Source organism: Sorex araneus, chromosome 1, assembly GCF_027595985.1.
Source record: "Sorex araneus isolate mSorAra2 chromosome 1, mSorAra2.pri, whole genome shotgun sequence".
NCBI lineage: Eukaryota > Metazoa > Chordata > Mammalia > Eulipotyphla > Soricidae > Sorex > Sorex araneus.
Genome location: NC_073302.1, coordinates 216,038,228 through 216,062,052, shown reverse-complemented (window position 1 = coordinate 216,062,052; position 23,825 = coordinate 216,038,228). Strand labels below are relative to the sequence as shown.

The 23,825-nt window shown below is 35.7% G+C and overlaps 1 protein-coding gene across 1 annotated transcript in view; it reads right to left on the bottom strand.

Moving 5' to 3' along the window:
• Nucleotides 1-23,825, bottom strand: part of LRP1B (LDL receptor related protein 1B) — a 1,943,003-nt gene that overhangs the window by 67,952 nt on the left and 1,851,226 nt on the right. The window contains exons 83-84 of the mRNA XM_055124030.1: nt 23,214-23,378; nt 10,000-10,161 (exon numbers count right to left, since the gene is read on the bottom strand). Coding sequence (XP_054980005.1) covers nt 10,000-10,161; nt 23,214-23,378 — 327 coding nt within the window. The remainder of the gene's footprint in view (nt 1-9,999; nt 10,162-23,213; nt 23,379-23,825) is intronic.

The following is a 23,825-nucleotide window of genomic DNA, read 5'->3' as shown; positions in this document are numbered from 1 at the left end:
TTATTATTTAGCTTTTTATTTACTATTAGATCAAAATTGTCAACTCCTGTACTATTTTTCAAGTCCATGGCAGGCTATCTTTTCCCTTTATTTAATTTGAAAGGTAATTTCATTGTCTTCATATTACATTGTATAAACATTTGTTTGTTTTTAGTTTGAGGTGCAGGGGATACTGACATTTATGCTGGGGAGAGAAGCATGTAGTGTGAGAACCAAGCCCAAGTTATCACATATTTAACTTGAACCACATTCTTGGGCTCCTTTTTCTTTCTTTATTTAAAAAAAATTGAATTAAGACAATAACTGTCTGCTTCTAATGTTAATGTGGGACATAAATATAACATTAGACCATGTAAACTTAGCATGTTAAGTGAACGGTGCTCTGTTTCAAAAGTAATGCAAGGTTAAAGTTGCCTCAATATCAAGTGAAGTTACATGGAAAAAAGCTGTTGCTATGGAAACAACAAAATTAATCAAGCATTATTACATTTTGCTTGTTTTCGTTATATTGAGAATCTTCAATTTAATTACTAAAATTTCAAGTGTGAGCTACATGACACAGATAAAAAGCTTAATCATAGTTAAATTTATAGTTCTGCTTTTGGAATATAATATGTAATTAATAAGTCATGCTTTTAAAATTATGATTAAATGTCATTTCTGATCTCATATTTATCCTTTTTTGAGTAAATTCTTAGATTCCAGCTTTGTCAAGATTTTTTTGTTTGTTTTTTGGGTCACACCCACCTATGCCTAGGAGTTACTCCTGGCTTTGGACTCAGGAATTCCTCATGGCAGTACTCGGGGTGACCATATGGGGTGCTGGGAATTGAACCCAGGTCTACTGCGTGCAAGGCAAACACCCCACCCATTGTATTATCGCTCCAGCCCCACTTTGTTAAGTTTTTAATTGAAAAAATATTGCATTTGGGAATTCTATTTACAAAAAAATATATACAGCATGTTTTATCATGGAATTTTTATTTTGATAAAATGCCCCGATATCTATTATACTGAACAATGAATATTAAAGTTAGGCATATAATGGTAAAAATAATTTGACTCATGTATACTGAAATGATGGGCTGGAGCAATAACACAGCAGTAGGGTGTTTGCCTTGAACGTAGATGACTTGGGTTCAATTCCTTTGCCCCTCTCGGAGAGCCCGGCAAGCTACTGAGAGTATCTTGCCCACATGGCAGAGCCTGTCAAGCTACCTGTGGCATATTCAATATGCCAAAAACAGTAACAACAATTCTCAAAAACGGAGATGTTACTGGTGCCTACTTGAGCAAATCAATGAGCAACGGGATGACAATGACAGTGACAGTGATACTGAAATGATGTGTTAACTCAGATATATTAACTGCTGTAAAGATTCCTTTTCAATAGAAGCTTATGACATATGCATATATTTCATTAAAGTTTTTCCTTGTTATTATTTTTTATTTCCTTTAAATAAAGGCATAATATTGAAACAACAATCTGCTTTTGTAACTTTGCATTTACTATTAGATCAAAATTATCTTCAACAATATTTTTATTACTCTGAAAGTTTTCTTTAAATCACCTAGAACACACAATTTTTTTTTAATTGAAAACCAGGAACTTGTCATAGAAATTGTGTATTGACAAGTTAGGTAAAAACAGTCCCAAAATTTTGGCCCATACTTTTGTGTGGAATCTTGGCAGAGCTGGGGAAAGACACAGGTGGATAAGTATGAAAATAGGATTCTTCCTTATTTACATTTATACACACATCAAATATCATCTATTAATCAGAGGTACTGCTTTTGTAAAGGTGTAAAAACACAATGGCTGAGTTTAGGGTAGAGTCAAGCACATGAATGATATTAATACAGCACAAAAAATGCCAGAGAAATGTTGTATGTCCTAGGGCTAAGTCAAGAAAGTCAAGAAGTGTGGGAATTAGAGAGACACATAAGACTTAAAGAACCCAGTATAATATAATGTAAAACATAATACTATATATTATACATAGTATATCATATATTATATAGTTATAATATATGCACTATATGCATAGTAGCACTGTAGCACTGTTGCCCCATTGTTCATTGATTTGCTTGAGCGGGCAAAAATAACATCTTCATTGTGAGACTTATTGTTACTGTTTTTGGTATATCGAATATGTCACGGGTACCTTGCCAGGCTCTGCCTTGTGTGCTGGATACCCTCAGTATTTTGCCGGGCTCTTCAAGAGGGATGGAATAATTAAATTCGGTCAGCCGCATGCAAGGCAAATGCTGTGTTATCATCCCCGTCTTATAAAGTACATTATTTGCAAACTATAGTTTATAGTTTGCTGCAGATTGCCATTCGAGCAAATCGATGAGCAGTGATACAGTGATACTATATATAGATAGTATAATATACAGTATATATAATAGCCTATATGCTAGCATTTATATATACACATCATTGACATAATGTAGACAGGCTTGTCAGGGCAACTCTATTTTGCCGAAACTCTTCAGTACCACCCTTGAGAACATCATGCAACAACTGGAATGGGAAGGAATGGGAATGAAGATAGACGGTCAGCAACTACAACACCTCTGCTTCGATGATGACATCGTTCTCATAACACCAATCATTAGCCAAGTGGCACAAATGCTGGCCAACTTTGACCATGAGTGTGGAAAGGTCTGATTGCAGGTGAATCTCACCAAGACAATGTTCATGAAAAGCAAACTAGTCCCTGACGTTCCATTGGTTCTCAACAGAACAAACATCTCCAAATGCAGCAGCTATGTTACCTGGGTCCAGAACTCAACATGAGGAATTACCTGGCACCTGAACTGCACAGGAGGAAAAGATCAGCATGGACCACTTTCAAGAGCATTGAAGAAGTGGTTAAGAGGATGAAGAACCACTGGTTCCAGGCACATCTTTATGACTCCACCATTCTTCCTGCACTAACATATGCCTCAGACACCTGGGCCTTACGCAAACAGGATGAGAACGCTATTCAGGTATCCCAAAGAGGAATCGAAAGAACTATGCTTAGAATATCACGTTTCACTCAAGTGAGAGAAGGAATTAGGAGTTCTGACCTATGTCAATGGCCAAAAATCAGGGATGCTGTCTCCTTTGCCAAGGGGTGGAAAATCATATGGGCTGGACACATAATGCAATTTAGAGATGACTGCTGAACTAGAGCTATTACCGACTGGATTCCACAGGACTTCAAAAGAACACCTATGAGATGGTCAGACTTCTTCGTAAAGACCCTGAATAAATGGTTTGAGGCTCTTCATATTCCTGGAGCAAGCAGATGGCATTGGGCTACACTAGCACGGACAGGGACAAATGGAGACCTTACTGACACCCACTCAAGCAAATTGATGAACAACAAGATGACAAGTGATGATAAGTGATATAAGTGATACATATATACATATAAGTATATGTTATTATATGAATAATTAGAGAGACACTGTAAAAATGAACAAATTTCCAAGTTTGGAGAAAGAGACTGTAGAATGTATTATAGTATTTCTGGTAAAAGTTGATAAAGACATGAATGAAGGTCTTATATCTTATCTCTAAGGATGAAATAATTGACAGATACTCAGAAATCATGGCTCCAAAATGTTCTGCTGCTATAGGTATGAGTACACCTGGAATCATTATAAAGGTCTGGGAACCAAAGAGCACCTGTATGATTCAATCAAAAGTGACAGATGGTCAAAAGATGTCGATCAGGAGTGACCACAATACAAAGCTAGAGTATTTTACAGCATATTCCTATTGGTCTTAAACCACTAATAATAAACATATTACTTCCTGTATAATGTCAACCTTTTATTTTATTTTATTTTATTTATTTATTTATTTATTTTTTGCTTTTTGGGTCACACCCAGCGATGCTCAGGGGTTACTCCTGGCTTTGCACTCAGGAATTACTCCTGGCGGTGCTTGGAGGACCATATGGGATGCCAGGGATCGAACCCGGGTCGGCCGCGTGCAAGGCAAACGCCCTACCCACTGTGCTATCGCTCCGGCCCCAATGTCAACCTTTTAAATGAAGATCTTTTCACTGATCTCAACTCAGTTTTAGTTAGTGGGAATAACTGAAAATATTCCGTTCTATCTCCCTAGTCATTATTAAAATATTAGTTTTTTTTATGTTTGTCTGCTCTATAATCTTAATTACCTCAAGATTAAAATTTCCATTAATGCCTTTTAACTCAGGAGTAGAAATTTGTAGACTGGATGGAACTAGTGTGCCATTTAGCTTGTGTATTTTTGTCATGAGTCTAAACATACACAATAGGACATTAAATGATGGCAAAATACACCAGAAAGAGGCAAGTCTGTTTGCTGGTGGTGGTTGGTTGGATGGTTTTGATTTTCTTGGGCCCATATCGATTATACTCAGGGATTACTCTTGGATCTGTGCTCATCAGTCACTTTTGGTAGTGCGTGGGGGTCAGCATGCAGTTCTAGGGATAGAACCAGGTTGTCTCTCTGCAAGGCCAACAGAGACATATTATGCACTATACTATATCCCCAAGTGGTCCAGTTTTGAAATCAGATCCACAGACAAATTGTAGCTACTATGTTTTATATTAAGTATGGCAATTTAAGGAAGTGGCTAAAATAAACTTGCTGGCATTTGTTGAACAGAGCTTATAGTATGGTATTTGAGAATTGTACAGGTATTTGTTAAAATGATGTATGCATATATGAGACAAAATCTTATATAACAACGCACATCTCTGTGACAAATGCATTATATATGTTCAGTGGATGTATTTACCTTGTCAGTCCTCCATAGAAAAGTCAAATAAAAACAGAAAATGTAATTTTAAAAGGTTTTCCTTCTGCAGATTTAAAGATGGTAATCTACTAATTCTTTTTGAATGTTTGTTTCTAGGCCACAGCTGGTGGTGTGCAGGGCTTTCTCCAGATTTACTCTCAAGCATCACTATATAGGGTCACCTCTAGGTGTTGGAGCATAGAGTGTGGGGGCTTGAACCCTGGTAGGTGGAGTGCAAGGTAAGTATTCTATCTGCTGTACTAATGTTCTCATCCCAAGAAAAGTTTCTTATTTTTATCTGCTTGGCCTCTTATTTTACCTAGTTTTAATTCAATTGTTGCTTCCTTTATAAAACCATTCCTATAGGTTGACTTTTGCTTTCTCCTATAGTCTATGCATTTCATTAAACTTCCCTGGAAAAACTTTGTCTCAGCATCATGCATTAGACTGTTAGGTTTCTGAGAACTGGAATTAGCTCTGATGTCAGTATTTCCTCAAAGTGAAAAATAGTGATTTATAAACCCAGAACGTCTTCATTGATTTATTTACTAATAGACTAAAATTGCAGTGGGACAAACATTAAAAATAATTCCTTCATGTTATTAGATATTATAGACACACAATAACAGTTCATAAATTCTATCATGTGCTCTGGTAGACTCTGGTTCCCAGTTACAATAAGTGATATATTTGTAGCACTGTTAAATAATCCAATTTTATAAACTTAAAATATTATTACATTTCTGTATTTATTGGAGCTAGAGGGAAAAAAGCCTTATAGGTGTGTTTCTAATGAACAGAATTCTAATTTAAATTATAATGATTTTTCAAGTTGATTACTAGAGGACTTATACAATTATATATTAGAGGACAAACATATCACCATATGATTTAAATGCATGGCTGTTAGACACAAGTGAAGCAGTCCTCATTGGTCCTTTCACCCTAAAGGTGTTATTTATTACAAATATATTCAGATATTGTTGATCTCGGGCTGGAGCGAAAGCACAGCGGGTAGGAAGTTTGCCTTGCACACGGCTGACCCAAGTTTGATTCCTCCATCCCTTTCAGAGAGCCTGGCAAGCTACAGAGAGTATCCTGCCTGCACGGCAGAACCTGGCAAGCTACCCATGGCATATTCAATATACAAAAACAGTAACAAGTCTCACAATGGAGACGTTACTGGTGCCTGCTCGAGCAAATCGATGAACAATGGGATGACAGTGCAACAGTGCATTTTTGATCTCATATTTATCACCTAAATTTTAATGAGAGATATCATCCTCATTATTCTTTTTAAAATTTATTCCAGGAATTCTTGTTATAGAATATTATGAAATGGAACCATATCTGTTCCTAAACAAGTCACTTACAGAATGCTTCATTTTGCTTTTACCATTATTTATCTATCTCCTCCCCTGGGCTGCTGCTGGTAAAATTAATTTGCATTTCAGACCTCAGGATTTTATGTTGCCATTAGAGTTGTAAAATGTTTTTACTCAGCACAAGTAAGAACTGATGTTTTACCTCCCACTAATGGACCTTTAATTAGGCACTGTAATGAACCATTCTGTCATTCCTTCATTTGCAGAGAGAAGATTTTATATATGCAAGATACAATTCTGACAGTATACCAGCTCCACTGAACCTTGCAGACTCACATCTAATAGATACTAAATTTATTATGCTTTTGTCAGCTTGTGGATTTATCATTTTAATGACATTGTCCACAGACTTCTTTTGCTGCCAAGAAACAGCATATCCATACTGTATGAATGTTTGTTGACATCTTGATCAACAACTCCTGGGGTCCAATTTTGACTATAATGTTACCACTCTGGGACCTTGAGCAAGTTATTTAACCTCTGTCTAAGGATTAATTGGTTAATTATAATAAGTGCTTTGAAGTGAAAGGTAGGAAGTGCTATGACTGCTAATAGTGATAATAAAACTCTAATGCAGACTTTTATAAGACGTCAAGTTACCTCAGACTGTGATTCTATTAAGGTGGCAATTAAAGTGTAAGTTAAATGAATTTATTCTTTTTAAGAATCAACAGGACTACAGTCATGGCAACCTAGTATCTTTATAACATTGTTATAAAATTCAGGAATGCTGATGCTTTGTATTAAAATTGATAACAAGGAAAAATAATGAAAACATAAAAAGACAGACTAGTGTTCTATGATAATGGAGCACTTGGAACCAGGAAGTAATTCCAAACTAATATTAGATGATAATACCCAATTAATATAGCTTTTACGAATGAAATTGATTGCTTTCCAAGTTGCTTTTGCTAACCCACACAAACACATATATCGCCAACATATGTGTGTATTAGCAAAAAACAGCTTGAAAAAATATATGTATATAATATATGTAAACATATGTGGAGACGACCTATTACTTGCTTGCTCTTTGTTTAGTTGGCATTGTTGGGTATAATCTCAGAGAAGAGGCTATTGAAATCGGTAGAAAGAATTCACATAATTAACAATAATGTTGGTTAAAAGTGGCAGAATTAGGAAGAGGTAAAGTTAGCAACTTGAAAGTTTAGCATAGAAGACATTTACATAAATTAAGGGTGTATGTGAACACTTTTAAAAATAAAATAGCACTTAAGCTGGACAGACACAGAATAGATTGGCAGAAAAGATGAATGTGAGGAAGAATCCAGTTAAAGTAAAATTTCAAATAAAGGTGAGAGCAAGAGAAAGTACTATTTCCAGGGATTTTGACTTGGCAAACATGTAATTCATGTGTTTTTATTAGACTAATGGCAAGTATATAAAAATAGTTTGGGTAGTGATGTGGGTCTACATCTGATATGGAAGAGTAATTGATTTTATCCCTGACATGCATGGAGATCATCCAGGTTTGTGACATTGTTGTGCTTGGCTGGAGAAAGCAAACAGATGAGTGAAGTTATGGAAATCATGTTGATTACTAGGCTATCTTGAAGGAAGGAAAGAGTGATGAAGATGTGAGCATGGTATGAGTGGGGATAAGTGTATATAACTGCATTGCATTTGTAAGACAAACTACATTGACTTATTCTAAGAAGAAGTTGGGTAAACAATGAAGAATGTCAGTACAGCAGTATCTATCCATCCAGAAGAGACTAATCAATGTTAATAAAATGCACAATAAGAAAGCACCCTTTAGAAATTGAATCTCTTTCTTTGTTGCAGCAGAATTTGTTCCTTGCTATTATATTAGAAACAAACACTTTTAATAGTAATATTAAAATATTTTCCTCTAAATGTCTATTAATGTAAGCTGATTCTATGTTGCACTTCCTAAAGAAATACAGAACACAGTATTGTTATGAAACAATGCTCTCAAACAATAATATTGGAGTATAGAAAAGCTAGGTTTTTAAGGCTATTAGACCTGAAGTTGCATGTCTGGGTATAAATCTTGTCACCAAACTGGAAATAGTTTTTGAGCACCACTGGGTATAGCCCCAAACCAAAACCAACCCACACCAATTAAACCAAACTACACCAGAATAATACAAAACAAAATGTGATAGTGAAGGTGAGAATGAAACCAAAGAGAGCAGTCAATGGTGACTCCTATACACTTAGACCTTTCAGTTAACATTTCCTTTTTGAGGCTATGCATAAAAAATACAGAGCAATTCAATTAATCGGGCCAAGCAAAGCTGTAAAATGTGTTACATATAAAACCTGGAATTCAGGAGGTAGTATTAATAACTGCATACATAAAAAATGATAAATAAATATTTTTGGTAAAAGAATTAAGCACAATAGTAAAGATAAAAATCTGGCAGAGGATTAGGAAAAAAAATAGAAAACTGTAGAAGATAACAACCCATTAGAGAAATGACACCTTTAAGATAGGAGAAGGGAGTGGGCAGGGATCACACAATTGGAGTGAATTCTGTGCCAGGTATGGCATTGGGTTTGATCCCAGGCATCTGCTACTCAGATTTCTGCCAGTACAGCTCTACACAACAACACCTCATCACTGAACCCTACAATAGGACTCCAAGTGTCATCATGAGGGACGCAAAGACCCCCTTCTCCCAAGTCATCATAGAAATAAAGTACAAACTAGAAAGGAATATGGAAACAGGCAATGTTTTCCTAGAAAGCAGCACAAAGAGAAATTGACCATGTAAGTTCATGATGTGTTGGGGCCGAAGCAATAGAACAGTGGACTGGGCGCTTCCCTTGCACGCGACCTAACAGGGTTTGATCCCCAGCATCCCATATGGTCTCCTGAGCACCACCAGCAGTAATTCCTGAGTGCAGAGCCAGGAGTAACCCCTGTGCATCGTAAGGGTGTGATCCAAAAAGCAAAGAAAAAGTTCGTGATTTGTTAAGGAGGAATAAGTAGGGTGACATTTGATAAAACATGGGATTGCCAGTTTTTTGTTTGTTTGTTTGCTTAAAAAAAAAGGAAGACACAATGCATGATTATAGGATATGGGTTTCTTGAGTAAACAGATATCAAAAGTTTTTAATAGTTCTATTTAGATAACTTTTGTTTTATCAATGAAACAGGGCACAAATTTCTCAAATTAAAATTAATTTATGATCAGGCATTAGTGATTTAAGGATAAAGGAGACGTGATATAGAAGGCTAAGAGATTAAGTGAACTAGCAAAAAAAAAGTTGAAGTTACAGCTAGTACCCATGTAAAATTAGTGATAAAAATTCAAAGCGATTGTGCATTTTTTTTCTTCAGTTCAATTCATCAACAGGTGCCAGTTCAGGCAAAATAGACACATGAATTAAACTAAGGTTATGACTACAAAGTCATGACGTTATTATCATGATAAGATGTGGAATTTAATCTGGGTAAGAAACAAGCTGAATCTTTAAGGAAAAGAGAAAGAATTTTGTTAGGTACAATTAAAGCTGAAAGTAAAGAGAGAATAGACTTGGGGGTGGAGAGATAGCATAGCAGGTAGGGCATTTGCCTTGCATGTGGCCAACCCAGGTTTGATTCCCAGCATCCCGTATGGTCCCCTGAGCACCTCTGGGAGTAATTCCTGAGTGCAGAGCCAGGAGTAACCCCTGTGCATTGCCAGGTGTGATCCAAAAAGAAAAAAAAAGAGAGAATAGATTGGAAAGAGAGAAGGAGAGGGACTGAAATGGAGGGAACACACAGGTTAACAAGACAACTTAGTGTCGACAGTAACGCTGCAGGCAGACCATCCTGCAGTATGGCGTTCACTTACAGTATTGGCATCTGTCTCCCGTGTGCTCGCCCTGACAGTGGCAGTGAGGCTGGTTCCCGGGAGTCACACTGCAGGTCCCTCCGTTCTGACAAAAACCTTCACAGACTGTCTTATCACAGTTTGGCCCAGTAAATCCCAGTGCACAGCTGCAAGTGGGTCTTCCTATTGGAGAAAATGAAAAGGAATAAAATGGAAATAATGATTTGACTGCAATGGTTTACTTTATAGAATCCTCACTAGATAAAAGATCAAGAAGGCAAGAATCAGGCTGGAGTGATAGTACAACGGGTAGGGCATTTGCCTTGCATGCAGCCGACCCAGGTTCGATTCCCAGCATTCCATACTGTCCCCAAGCACCGCCAGGAGTAATTCCTGAGTGCATGAGCCAGGAGTAACCCCTGTACATTCCCGGGGGGTGACCTAAAAAGCAAAAAAAAAAAAAAAAAAAAAAAAAGCAAGATTCTAATCCAGGTGTGTCAGTGACTCAGCCTGTGACTTTACTCAGCAGTATGATTTGCCTGTAACATGATTTTCAGCAGCAACATGAGTCTTTGGGTCTGAATTTCACCATTTTTTAATAAAATAAATATTAGAAGATAACTTCAAATTGTATTGAATAAAATGGAAGTCCCTACTTTGTGAATAATTATTTTATGCTAAATTGCTTGTGTTAGTCTTTGCATGTCTCTTTCCTTATCCATTCTGTTTTTTTTTTTCAATTATTTATCCTCCAGTGCTATGCAGTAATGTGCAATATATTGGTCTATAGAACATAAAGTGGAGACAATCATGTTTCCTAGTGTTCAATCATCATGTACCACTTACTGCTAAATATGAATAAAGCATGCATCTAGACTTTTTATAAATATACCAAGTTTCTAGTGGGTATGTCATATTTAATAAGATTAGTTATATTATTGAGCTAAGTACACATCCTGCTTTTAGCCTATCAACCTTACAAAATCTTATTTTATTTCATTTTGATATTTTTATTTATATCAGATTGTCATGTGTAGTCTAGTAAAGTGATCTAGAATTTTGATATTAACAATAGCAAGTCTGACGTATCATCTTCATATATTTTTTTAAATTTTTTCTCTGTAGGCTAACATCCCCATGAGAAAGTAAGGTATCCTTTAAGTATTTTGAACATAACACAGCTTATATCAAGAATGAATCTCTAACTGTTAAAGCTCTCAAGGAATAGAGTGAAGTAGTTTAGCAGTAGGTGAAGGAAAGCAAAACAAAGCTTATGGCTATTTGAAACAGGGACTGGATCGAGCTTTAAAGTTGTATAAGTATAAAGAAAGAACATGAAAGAGAAGAAGGAAGAAAATCAGTTATAGATATCAATAAACAAGAACTCAGAAAAATGTCACCGAGTTGCATTAGAGCACATTCAATCATTTCCTCTCTGTAAGCATGAAACACAATTAGAATGGTCAGAGAAAAAAACGGAAGTTCCAAGCTTAGTAAGATTTGAAGATGAAAGTGATATAAATCTTCTGTTGCCACACATCCTCCTTTGAAATGTGATTCTACTTTCAATTTTTAGAAAAGCATGCTTAGTAAATAACATGTCTCCAAATAAAATTCACATGCACTCATGATAGAATGAATAGAGGAGCTATATATTTTTTATTTTTCACTTAAAAGCATTCTACCCAGGAAAAATGCTAGACGCTGGTTGCTTCTCAATGAAGAAAGTTACATACATTTTTAATGGTTGTAGCATTGCCTTAAATCTTACTGATCCAGGGTATTGGTTTGGTGTTAAAGAAATACCCATTAATAAATAGGAAGAAAGATAAGTTTATAGTTGTTAAAAGTATATTGACCTCATATTTTCCATTCGCAAAAAAATTGACTTTTAAACCATTTTGCTAAAAATATCAACAGAGTTAGTAAATTTTCTGGTTGTTGCTTATGGATAACATTTCTAATGAAACATTAGTGGATGAAAAATAAAGACACATACAAGAGAATAAATAGGTATAGAAGATGTAAAGCATAGATAATCACTGGCAAAGAAAAGCAAAAACCTAGGTAAAAAGTAATTCTTCATCAGCAAGAATCAGTTCATGGCTTACAAAGAAATAGACCATACATATACAGAGACACATGAATTCATGGCATAAATGTGAAATAGTACACAAGGTACTGGAGAAAATAAATGCACTCATAATTAAACAAAGTTTCTTATCAAGGATTTAAACACTATCAAATAAACACTAGAGTTTTTTAGGCATAACTTTTTTATTTATTTTATGTTAAAAACTTAGAAGGGGGAAGGGTAGAAAAATGGTAACCAATGAAAAGAAGGAGACATGGTGTGGTATGGCACTTGAAAATTCCTTATTGCAGCTGCAAGAAGTGCCAGCATGCTTTCATCTCATCTACAGATGTTTGGCAACTAGGGCTATCCCCGAGTTAACATAGGCCTCACCTCACTTAGATTCAGGCAGAATCATTTTCAAAAAGTTCTTCTCTTTCTTTTGAAGGATTTCTTTGGGACAAACAGAAGTAATCATATTTAGGGGAACTTCATTTAATTGAAAACTGTGTATGATCCAGAAGATAACTTGTTAGCTGGTGGGAAATGAAGCATCCTCTGGAGAATTTTGTAGTGGTCCCCATCAAATATTTTCAAGACTCTCTCTTGGGTGTGCCCCACCAACTGCATTGGATTCCTTTATAAAGTCAGATTCTATTTGTTTGTTATGGAGCTTGATTTCTTTAGCAAATTGTGGGTTTCATATTTGAAAAAAAAAGAAATAGACCTTTTACAGTGGCTGACATAGTCTTATAGCACCAACGCCTGGGAAACCAGGTATTGATCAAAGGCATCACACTCAGAAATGTCTTCTTGACATGGCAAAGGAGGTAGAGAGACACTTGGTGGCTGCAATGAGTGTACTTTCTATGGCATTCTTAGGCACATGATAAGAAAGATTAGAAGTTGAGAGAATGCTGGGAATCATAGACTATCCAGTTTCGGCGAATACCACCAGAGGTGAATACTGCCTCTGCTTATTTCTTTGTGTGGAAAGCCAGGGGAATATAATCTTCTACATAATTGTCTTGTTTTGTAGGATAATATAGAACAAATGAGTTGATACATACCAACTACTTGTTACTGAATCAGGCACACGGAAAACACAGTTACATTTTATCTCGATTATTACCTATTTGTTCTACTAATTGAAATAGACTATTTTTAGTTAAAACTTATCCTATATCTATGTACAAGACTGTCATAGCCTGTGGAAATAGTTCTGAAAAAAATTCAAAGTACACATTTTATCTCTATTATTTTTATAAGATAAAATTTGATTTGAGGGGCTAGAGAGATAGCACAGCGGATAGGGCATTTGCCTTGCATGCGGCCAACCCGGGTTTGATTCCCAGCATCCCATATGATCCCTCGAGCACCGCCAGGAGTAATTCCTGATTGCATAAGTCAGGTGTAACCCCCGTGCACTGCTGGGTGTAACCCAAAAAGCAAAAAAACAAAACAAAATTTGATTTGAATTTATTTTCATGAAAGTGATGTTAAGAGCCAGAATACTCTATGAGCTTCATTGTCCCTCTAGCATATTTTCCAATGAAGATAATAATAAGCACTGTCTTCTTACCTTCTAAAATCCTTAACTCTACACATTTAAAAAGAAACAAAGAGCACACACATACCAAAATCAAAAACAAGAAGCCAAATTAATATTTGCCAATTTTATCTATACTCATAGTTAACTAATATAATTTTATAATTATATTTGTATATATACAATTATATTTGTATCTATGTATAATTTAATATATACTCATAGTTATAATCTATAACTCATAGTATATACTATTATACTCATAGTATAATCTATCAAATTATGGCAAAATAAAATTTCTAATCATAATATCACATTTTAATTCTTCAATGAAATTTAGAGATTTAGCTTTTACTACACAAAAATAATGTTTCCTAATATATTAATTCTCTTTGTTCTCTCTCATTTTAAGTCAGAACCTTCATTGCAAAAGTGATATCAATTTTTATATTTAATTTGATTTATTACTTTTAATAAATACTGATTGCCTGATGTTGATGTTCAAATTTAAGGACAGAGAATATAATGTATAATGGTTTGTTTACTGGATATTGTATTCTTGTGAAGATTATTTCTAATCTCTTAGTCCTAAAACCTGTTGGCTTCAGCTCTTACTGAAATGATTTTCTGTGATTTTATGTTCATTAGCATCTGCACTTGAAAATTCTAATAGCACTTAAGTTATCACCATTTGATACTCTTTTCTGTCACTGACATTTTAAAGTTGTCTTTTCTCTCTCTTTTTCTAAGTAAAAAAATGCACTTGTGTAACATTCATTTGTCTCAGCATATTTACAAATGTTAATGTCCTATGAACGTTAAAGTTCTTTGAAAATTATAAAAAAAAATATGCTTTACTCACATTTGTACTTGTTGAACAAAAGTCACACTCTTGTCCCCTTATTTGAATAATATACTGAGAATCAAATTACTACAGTGCTATACAGTTAGTTTGTAGATAGCAATCAGAAAGTTCATCTCCTGACCTCTTGCCTGGAAGTATGATCTCCTTAGTGACCTTTGTCTTCACTTCTGACTTGGACTGAAAGGAGTTCTTAACGCTTTCAAAATTTTTCAGTATCATTGATAAAAAGATTTGACACTTGATTTTTACACTTAATATAGTGTTTTTCTGGACTGAAAGTGAGTGCCCATTTATACATAATTTTACAAGCTGACGATGGTTGTCAGGTTGCCTTAAGTATCACTGATATCAGAGAGAGCTACTCAGCAAGCAGTAAAAAGGGAAGAACTGTGTGCATTATCTAGCTCTCCCCTTTCTCTCGCAGGTTCCATTTAATATATTCTGACAAGTTTCAAATTATAGGTCACAATCTATTTATACTTCTGGAAAGTTCATTTTCAGCCCACATTGTGGCAATGAGACCGGAATATTTTTGTCTTTTCTGTGAATACAAATATACCAGCTCAAGTCTTCTGACATTAACCTAGACAGCCACAAGACTAAATACTTTTGGTATGACTCTCACCATATGGTCAAAATGAATGGAAACTGCGATTCACGAGCCAGAAGTAAAATTAGAGAGAATGTTACTTTCTCTCACAGGCGTGTTTTTAAGATCCAAGGATAGAAAACAACGCATTATTTTAGTAAGCATCCTCTTTTATGAAATTATTCTGATGTTAATGTTATTGTATTAGTCTTAATAATAACACTATATGGTAATTTATTTTGTTTTTTGCTTTTGACCATACCCAGTGGTCCTAAGATTTACTTCAGGAGGGCTTGAGAGACCTCAAAAGTTCTACCAGTTATACTACCTCATCAGCTCCTATGCTTTAATTTATGATTATAACAAATATTCATTAAAACTTTATTTTTATTTGAAAAATAAAGAAGTATAAAGACAATGTTTGTCCCTATATAGGACACTGTATTATTTTAACATTGGGTTCGTACTCATATAATTAAATGTGTTTATGATCTTTTGAACTTCAAAATATATTAACTGTTTTATACTTTTTTATATATGCATAATTTATCAGGTAACAACTATCTTTAAGATATGCTACATTCTGGACATTACCTATTTCTTTTGAGGATTGTAAATGTATAATTTGTTGATCTAACTTTGGTTTACATGAGTGTAATGTTTATGACTTTTAAGGATACAATATGCCACACCTTACCTTCAAAATGCCAATTATCACTCCAAAAAAGTTAATGGGTCCTTTTAGCCTAATACTCCTTTTAGACTAATGCAAGCACACCTCCTCCATTAATAAACTTATCGTTTGTCAAAGTTGCAGGACATGGTTTCAAGGAACATTCCTCATCCCATTGCTTTATTGAGTGAGAATTTTTGTTATTTTTCTTTCTTCTTCTGTGTTATTTTGCCCTGGGTAATCCCCCTCCATTCTGGCATAAGGCAAAATTTCATTTTTTATTATAGTTGAGAAGTATTTCTTGGTGTATATCTGTCACATAACCGTATCCACTTTTCATATGTGACCTCGGCCCACCATCCCTGTGCCTGTGCCTCAGCCAGCCCCTCCACCCAGACCCTCCCAGCCTCCCAGACCATCTTCCTGCCTGCCCACAATCCATCCTCCAGTGCTGCCCCTGGCTTGCTCCCTGTCCCAGACCATGATGCACTGAAGATAAAAGTTAATCATGCATAGACACGGAGAACCAAATCAAACCACTGGAAATTTAATAATTCAATGTTGAATAACGAGTAGGTCAGGAAGGAAATCAAGGAAGAAATCAAGGTACTTGGAAATAAATAAGAATGAAAACACGAGCTACCAGAACCTGTGGGACACAGCTAAAGCCGTGTTAAGGGGAAAATTTATAGCTCTGCAAACATTTCTAGGGAAGGAAGAAAGGGCCCACACAAATACTTTGACTTCATAGCTCAAGATCTCAGAAAAGTACCAACAAAAGGAGCCCAAAACAGGCAGAAGGAAAGTACTTGCAATAGCGGTTTGGCAAAAAAAAAAAAAGTATTAAGGGCATCTAGGTAGGAAAGGAAAAAAATCAAACTCTCACTGTTTGCAGAATATACGATACTATACTTAGAGAACTCTAAAACCGCTACCAAGAAACTCCTAGAAAGTATAAACTTTTATAGTAAAGTTGCAGGCTATAAAATCAGTATCCAAAAGTCCATGGTTTTCCTACATGCAAATAATGAGAGAGAAGAAAATGACATGAATAAAGTAACCCCATTCACAGTCATGCTTGAGAAAATCAAGTACTTTGGAATCAGCTTAACTAAAGAGGTAAAGGACCTGTACAAAGAAAATGACAGAACACTACCTCACGAAAGAGGACATGAGTAAATGGAAATGTATTCCCAACTCATGGATAGGGAGAATTAACAATGCCAAAGTGTCAAAATGGCAATACTCCCCAAAGCATTATACAGATTCACTGAGATCCCTATAAGGATAGCCATGTCATTCTTTAAAGAAATGGATCAAACTCCTGCAATTCATATGGAAAAACAAACCCCCATGAATAGCTAAAGCAATTCTTGGGAAAAAGAAAATGGGAGGCATCAAATTCCTGAACTCCAACTCTACTACAAAGCAGTAATAATTAAAACAGCATGGTAGGGAACAAAGGCAGAGCCACAGACCAATGGAACAGGGTTCAGTATCCTTACACAAACCCTCAAACATATGATCATCTAATCTTTGATAAGGGAGCAAGAAATGTGAAGTGGAGCAGGGAAATCCTCTTTAACAAATGGTGCTGGCAAAACTGGACAGCTACATGCAAAATAAAAAAATGGGCTCAGACCTATACCTAACACCATGTAGAAAATTCAGATCAAAATGGATTAAAGAACTTAACATCAGACCAGAATCCATGAGGTACATTGAAAATAAGGTTGGTAAAAACCTCCATGACATTGAGGTTACAGGTATCTTCAAAGAGGCCTTATATATCAAAGAGGATATATAAGGCACTGGCTAATTTCTACAAGAAGAAAATATTCAACCCATCAGAAAATGGGACAATGAAATGAACAGAAACTTTTTCAAGGAAGAAATATTAATGGCCAAAAGGCACATGAAAAAAATGCTCTTCATCACTAATCATCAGGGAGATGCAGGTCAAAACAACAATGAGATATCATCTCACACCACAAAGACTGGCCCACATCCAAAAGAACAAAAGCCACTGGTGTTGGCGCGGATGTGGGGAGAAAGGGACCCTCACACATGGCTGGGGGGAATGCCGACTGGTTCAGCCCTTTTGGAAAACTCTATGGACATTTCTCAAAAATTTAGAAATAGATATCCCATTTGACCCATCTATACCACTTCTGGGAATATATCCCAGAGATACAAAAATGTGTAGTAGAGATGACATCTTCACTTGTATGTTCATTACTGCACTGTTTACAATAGCCAAAATCTGGAAAAAACCTGAGTGCCTGAGAACAGATGACTGGTTAAAGAAACTTTAGTACATCTACACAATGGAATACTATGCAGCTGTTAGAAAAGATGAAGTCATGACCTTTGCATATAAGTGGATCAACACTGAAAGTATCATGCTGAGTGAAATAAGTCAGAAAGAGAGATAGACATAGAAAAATTGCACTCATTTGTGCAATATAAAGTAACAGAATGGGAGACTAACACCCAAGAATAGTAGAGTCAAGTACCGGGAGCTTTGCTCCATGGCTTGGAAGCCGGCCTCGCATGCTGGAAGAAAAGGCAGCTCAGTTAGAGAAGCAACCAACCAAGTAAAGGGTGTTGGGAGGGCCCACTCGGGATGGGAGATATGTGCCAAAAGTAGACTATAGACTGAGCATAATTGCCATTCAATACTTGCATTGCAGACTGCAACACCCTAAAGGAGAGAAAGAGTAAAAGGGAATGCACCTGCCACAGAGGCAGGGGGTAGGTTGGATGTGGGGGCATGGAAGGGATACTGGGAACATTGGTGGTGGAGAACGGGCACTGGTGGGGGGATGGGTACTCTATCACTGTATGACTGAAACGTAAGCATGGAAGTCTGAAAGTCTGTCACTGTATCTCATGGTGATTAATTCACTTTATCACTGTCATCCTGCTTATCATCGATTTACTCGAGCAGGCACCAGTAATGTCTCCATTCGTCCCAGCCCTGAGATTTAAGCAGCCTCTCCTTACTCGTCTTTCCCAATGATTGGAGGCTCATTCAGCGTCAGGGGAATGAGATCTGTTATTGTTACTGTATTTAGCATATCAAATATGGTGATTAATTAAAAAATTTTAAAAATTAAAAAAATAAAAGGTATCCACTTTTCTATCATAGGGTATTTGGGTTGTTTCCAGATACTGGCTATTATAAATTGTGCTGCAATTGCCATAGGTGGCAAATATATTTTCAACTTACTGATTGTTATGTGGCCATTTCCCACGGAAAAAAAAACAATGAATCATATAGTACTTCATATTTTTTGAAATTTCTCTCTCTCTCTCTCTATATATATATATATTTTATTAGAGTCTGCCTTAACTTACATTTCCCACCTACACTGAACATAATATGCACAGATCCCATTTTCTCCATTTCTGTGCCAAACTTGCTTTTTACTTATAATCTTTTAAATAGAGCACATTCTCACTAGGGGGAGATTATTTCTCATTGTCAGTTTTATTTATGTCTCCCTGATAATCTGTGATGATGGACATTTTTTCATGTGCCTGTTGACCATCTTTGTGTCTTCTCTGCAGAAGAATCTGTTCAGCCACTCCTCACAAAGTAGTTTCTGTCTTATTGAATTTTGTGAGTTCTGAATACAGATCTATATGACACTGGCCCCTTATTATATATGTACTTTGCCAATATATCCTCTCCTCCACTAACTTGTCTCTTTTTATGATCACTTCTTTTATAGTGCAGAAGTCTTTTTAATTTGGTAAGATCTTTGATTTTTGTTCTCGGTTTTCTTGTCAAAAACCATTAAAGTGAATTACATGGAGAAATTTCCTGTTTTTCTTTATGTGTTTTATTATTTTAATTAATGTATATTTATAATTTTATATTGTAGATAACATTATACTAAATATTCTCACTTTAACATTCATGCTTTTTATTCTTATGTAATCCTTAGAATTTATTTCCAAAAAGGGTATTAGGCAGGAGGCCAGAGATAACAATTTAAAGTATTTCTCTTAACTTCAATACTATTTTCTGTGAGATTTATCCTATGCATATTTTCTTTTGGTAGTGATTTTCAAATCATTTGCTTTTGTTTGACTAGATTTTATTTTCATATCCTTATCTCCAAATATCTTCTCTTTAGTTTTCTTTTTTCTTCATTTGCATATTTGTATTTATTTTATGGTAATTGTCTTTTGCCATATGGTAATAATTGTTTTTGTAATTTGTTTTATGCATAGACATAAAACAAGACATATGATCATGTTTCCTTTATTTGAATTGTATAAAATATTTTTGTTTTTCATTTCAAAATTTCAATTTAAAATTTTTTCACTTTACTTAAAAAAAGAATTGGGCTGGAGCAATAGCACAGCAGGTAGGGCATTTGCCTTACATGCGGCCAACCTGGATCCAATTCCTCCATCCCTTTCGGAGAGCCCGGCAAGCTACCAAGAGTATCTTGTCCACACGGCAGAGTCTGGCAAGCTACTCATGGTGTATTTGATATGCAAATCGAATACCAAAAACAGTAACAACAAATATCACAATGGAGACTTTACTGGTGCTCACTTGAGCAAATCGATGAACAATGGGATGACAGTGATACAGTGATTAAAAAAAAATAATTGATTTATTTAGTTAGTTTTTTTTGGCCACACTTTTCGGTGCTCAGGGATTACTCCAAGCTCAGTACTTAGAGATCATTTTTAGTGGGTTTGGGGTACCAGGAATTGAACTCAGATCATCTTGTGTGCAAAGCAAGGAAGTGCCCTGCTTACTGTACTATCACACTAGCATTTTTTTCAGATTTTTAACAAGCAAGCACACAAATTCAAGCTATTAGAACTTTTAAAATATAGCTAATATATGTATTGAAGGGTCTAGCGGTGGAGGGATGGGTACTTGATCATTATAAGACTGAAATGCAAACACAAAAGTTTGTAACTGTACCTCATGGGGTTCACTAATAAAAAAAGTATTTTCTCAATGAGAGACGTTACTGGTGCCCGCTCGAACAAATATGTCTATGAGCAGGACATAGAAATAAACTACGACACACTGATAAAATCAATTGGCAAAGTAATCAATCTTGTTGTATCTCTATAAATATAGCTCATATAATTTAGTTATAATTGTTGCAAAAATGGGCTGGAAGCGATAGCACAGCGGCTGGGCGTTTACCTTCCATGTGGCTGACCCATGCTCGATTCCTCCACCCATCTCAGAGAGCCCAGCAAGCTACCAAGAGTATTGAGCCCACACGACAGAGACTGGCAAGCTACCTGTGCATATTGGATATGCCAAAAACAGTAACAGTAAGTCTCTCAATGAGAGACGTTATTGGTGCCCGCTCGAACAAATCGATGAGCAACCGGATGACAGTGTTGCAAAAATAGTTAAAGAATGAAGAAAAATTATTCTTTTTTTTTTTTTAATTTTTATTAAATCACCATGTGGAAAGTTACAAAGTTCTCAGGTTTATATGTCAGTTATACAATATTCAAACACCCATCCCTTCACCAGTGCCCAAATTCCACCACCAGAAACCCCAGTTTACCCCCCGCCCCCACCCCCTACCCCCTACTGTATAACTAATGAATTTCACTTCATTTTTTCTTTACCTTGATTACATTCCATAATTCAACACAAAACTCACTATAGTTGACATAACTCTCTCTCTTTTTTTTTCTCTTTTTCCTTTTCCATTTTTTTTTTTTTTAATTTTTCCCCCTCATCCCCCTTCCTGCGCCTCATAGTATGGTGTACTCCACACCACGTTGGCCAGCGTGGGGCTTTTGCTTAGCTCATAGTCCAGAGGTGGCTGTTACATTAAGAACCTTCAATATTTCAACAAAAACTTACTGTTATTATTTGGAGTTTCCCCCCCAAGTCTGACCTGTTCAAATGGAACCCTTTCACATTGATGACAATTATAAATGTTAAGTCGCGCGGACGCGGCAGCGTCCGCGCGGTTTTGGATTTCTGTATACAGTCCTGGGAAAATTCTGCCAGAAATTACATATTTCCTCCGTTAGCCAGCGTGGGGCAAAGGCTTAATTCACAGTCTCCATACATGGGTGCAAGCACTTGCTGGAACCCCAATTCCTAAAGCTGTCTCTGGTTCCCACTTGTTCCACACCCACCGGCTCTGCAGGGGCATGGGCGCCCGGGCCGAAAACCCGGCCGGCCGGAGCCGAGCACGGGCCCGACTAGGGCTGGCTCTGTATCCTGCGGCTGTTTCAAGTTCAAAGCACACATTTTTTTTTTTTTTTTCCGCGCCACCAAGTTCGTACCTTCTCAGCGGACCCACAAAATGTCGAACACCACGCCTTCTCCCGGAGGGGAGAGAGACCAAGAAGGAAGGTTCTTTCCTCCGTTAGCCGGCGTGGGGCAAAGGCTTAATTCACAGTCTCCATACATGGGTGCAGGCACTTGCTGGAACCCCAATTCCTAAAGCTGTCTCTGGTTCCCGAGAAAAATTATTCTTATCTAAAAAAAACTTTAGTTATTCCTCTCAGATAATGTGTATTTAATTAACTGGTGACATTTTCTTTATTCAACTGTTACAGTCTTTACAACTGCCATAAACCTATAAATTTTAATTAAGGCTGTCCCAAACCCTAGTTATAGAGTGTCCACAAAGGAATTAACCAAAAAGACTTAACTGTAAGTAAACCAATAATGAGTAAATCCATGAATTGCTCACTGGGATTTGTTTAACAAATTAACATTTGTGTGGAGATAATGAGGTACTGTAGTCTAAAATATCAAACAATGTTTTTATAAAACCACATTTCAAATAGTGAGAATTATTTATGACTTGGGTATTGTTTTATTAATTGGGTATTGTTTTATTAATTATTATTTTATGCTATGATAATAAACTACATATTATATAATTAGCACAAAGACTCATTTCTATTACTATTTTGCAATAGATATGCATATTTACATATACATTTTTGTTCCTTCTTTGTTTGTTTTTAGGTCATCCTGGCTGTGCTCAGGGTTAACTCTGGATCTGTATTTAGGGGCCACTTCTGAAGGGCCTTAGAACACCACTTTGGGTATTGAGGGTAAAACTTGGGTCAGACATGTCCAAGACAAGTTACATACCCACTGTACAATCTCTCTAGCCCTAATCATATATATTATTGTATATTTATTATAATTATATAATTACACAGAATAGATAACTATGATAATTATTTTATAAGAAGCATATATTATGTATCACTGTGATCAATAGTATTAAACAAACTATTCCCTGAAAAATTAAAAATTTCAGTGCTCAAGTCAATTAAATTTCTGCTGTGTAAATCCACACAGTCATTCCATTCATTTAACTGGTCTATACTTACAGAACCTATAATCTAAACATACCTGTTTATTTAATAAGTTATAAGCCTTGAATAATTATGACATTTCTACTAAATATAGAAACATGCAAGTAATTTATACATGAAATGCCAAATATTTACCCAGAATGGATGGTATGCAGGTTCCTCCATTTTGACAGTAGTTGCTACAGTGGTTGATTTCACACCTTTCTCCTGAATAACTAGGCCAACAGTGACACCTCAAATCACCTTTCTCATTTAAAATGCATCTTCCTCCATTTTCACATGTTAATTTGCATGAATCATCTGATTACAAGAAATGTATAAATTAGCATGCTATTCACTGTATAACAAAATAGGAATAGTTCAAGTAAACAAGAATTGAATACAAGATTTCTATTTTTTTATAACATTGTCAAAGTAAATATACTAATGTAGTAGTCACAGAAAATGGAATATTATTTGTAAATAGGAAAAAAATGATTTCAATGACTAAACTCTAAGACTGTTTAATTAATTCAACATTAAAATAGTATTTGCCATTTATTATATTTTCAACACTAAACAATGAATAACTTTCTAAAATTAAATACCTTTTATCCAAGAAGTTGCCTTTAGAATATTGGTAAGTATTATCTGGTAGTGCTTGGTATTTTTTAAAAAAATTGAAATTTGTGTTTTAGTATGGCATATTTCTATCTACCTAGTTTATATTAAATTATTTCTATGATTCACAGCTTAGAACTGGTAATG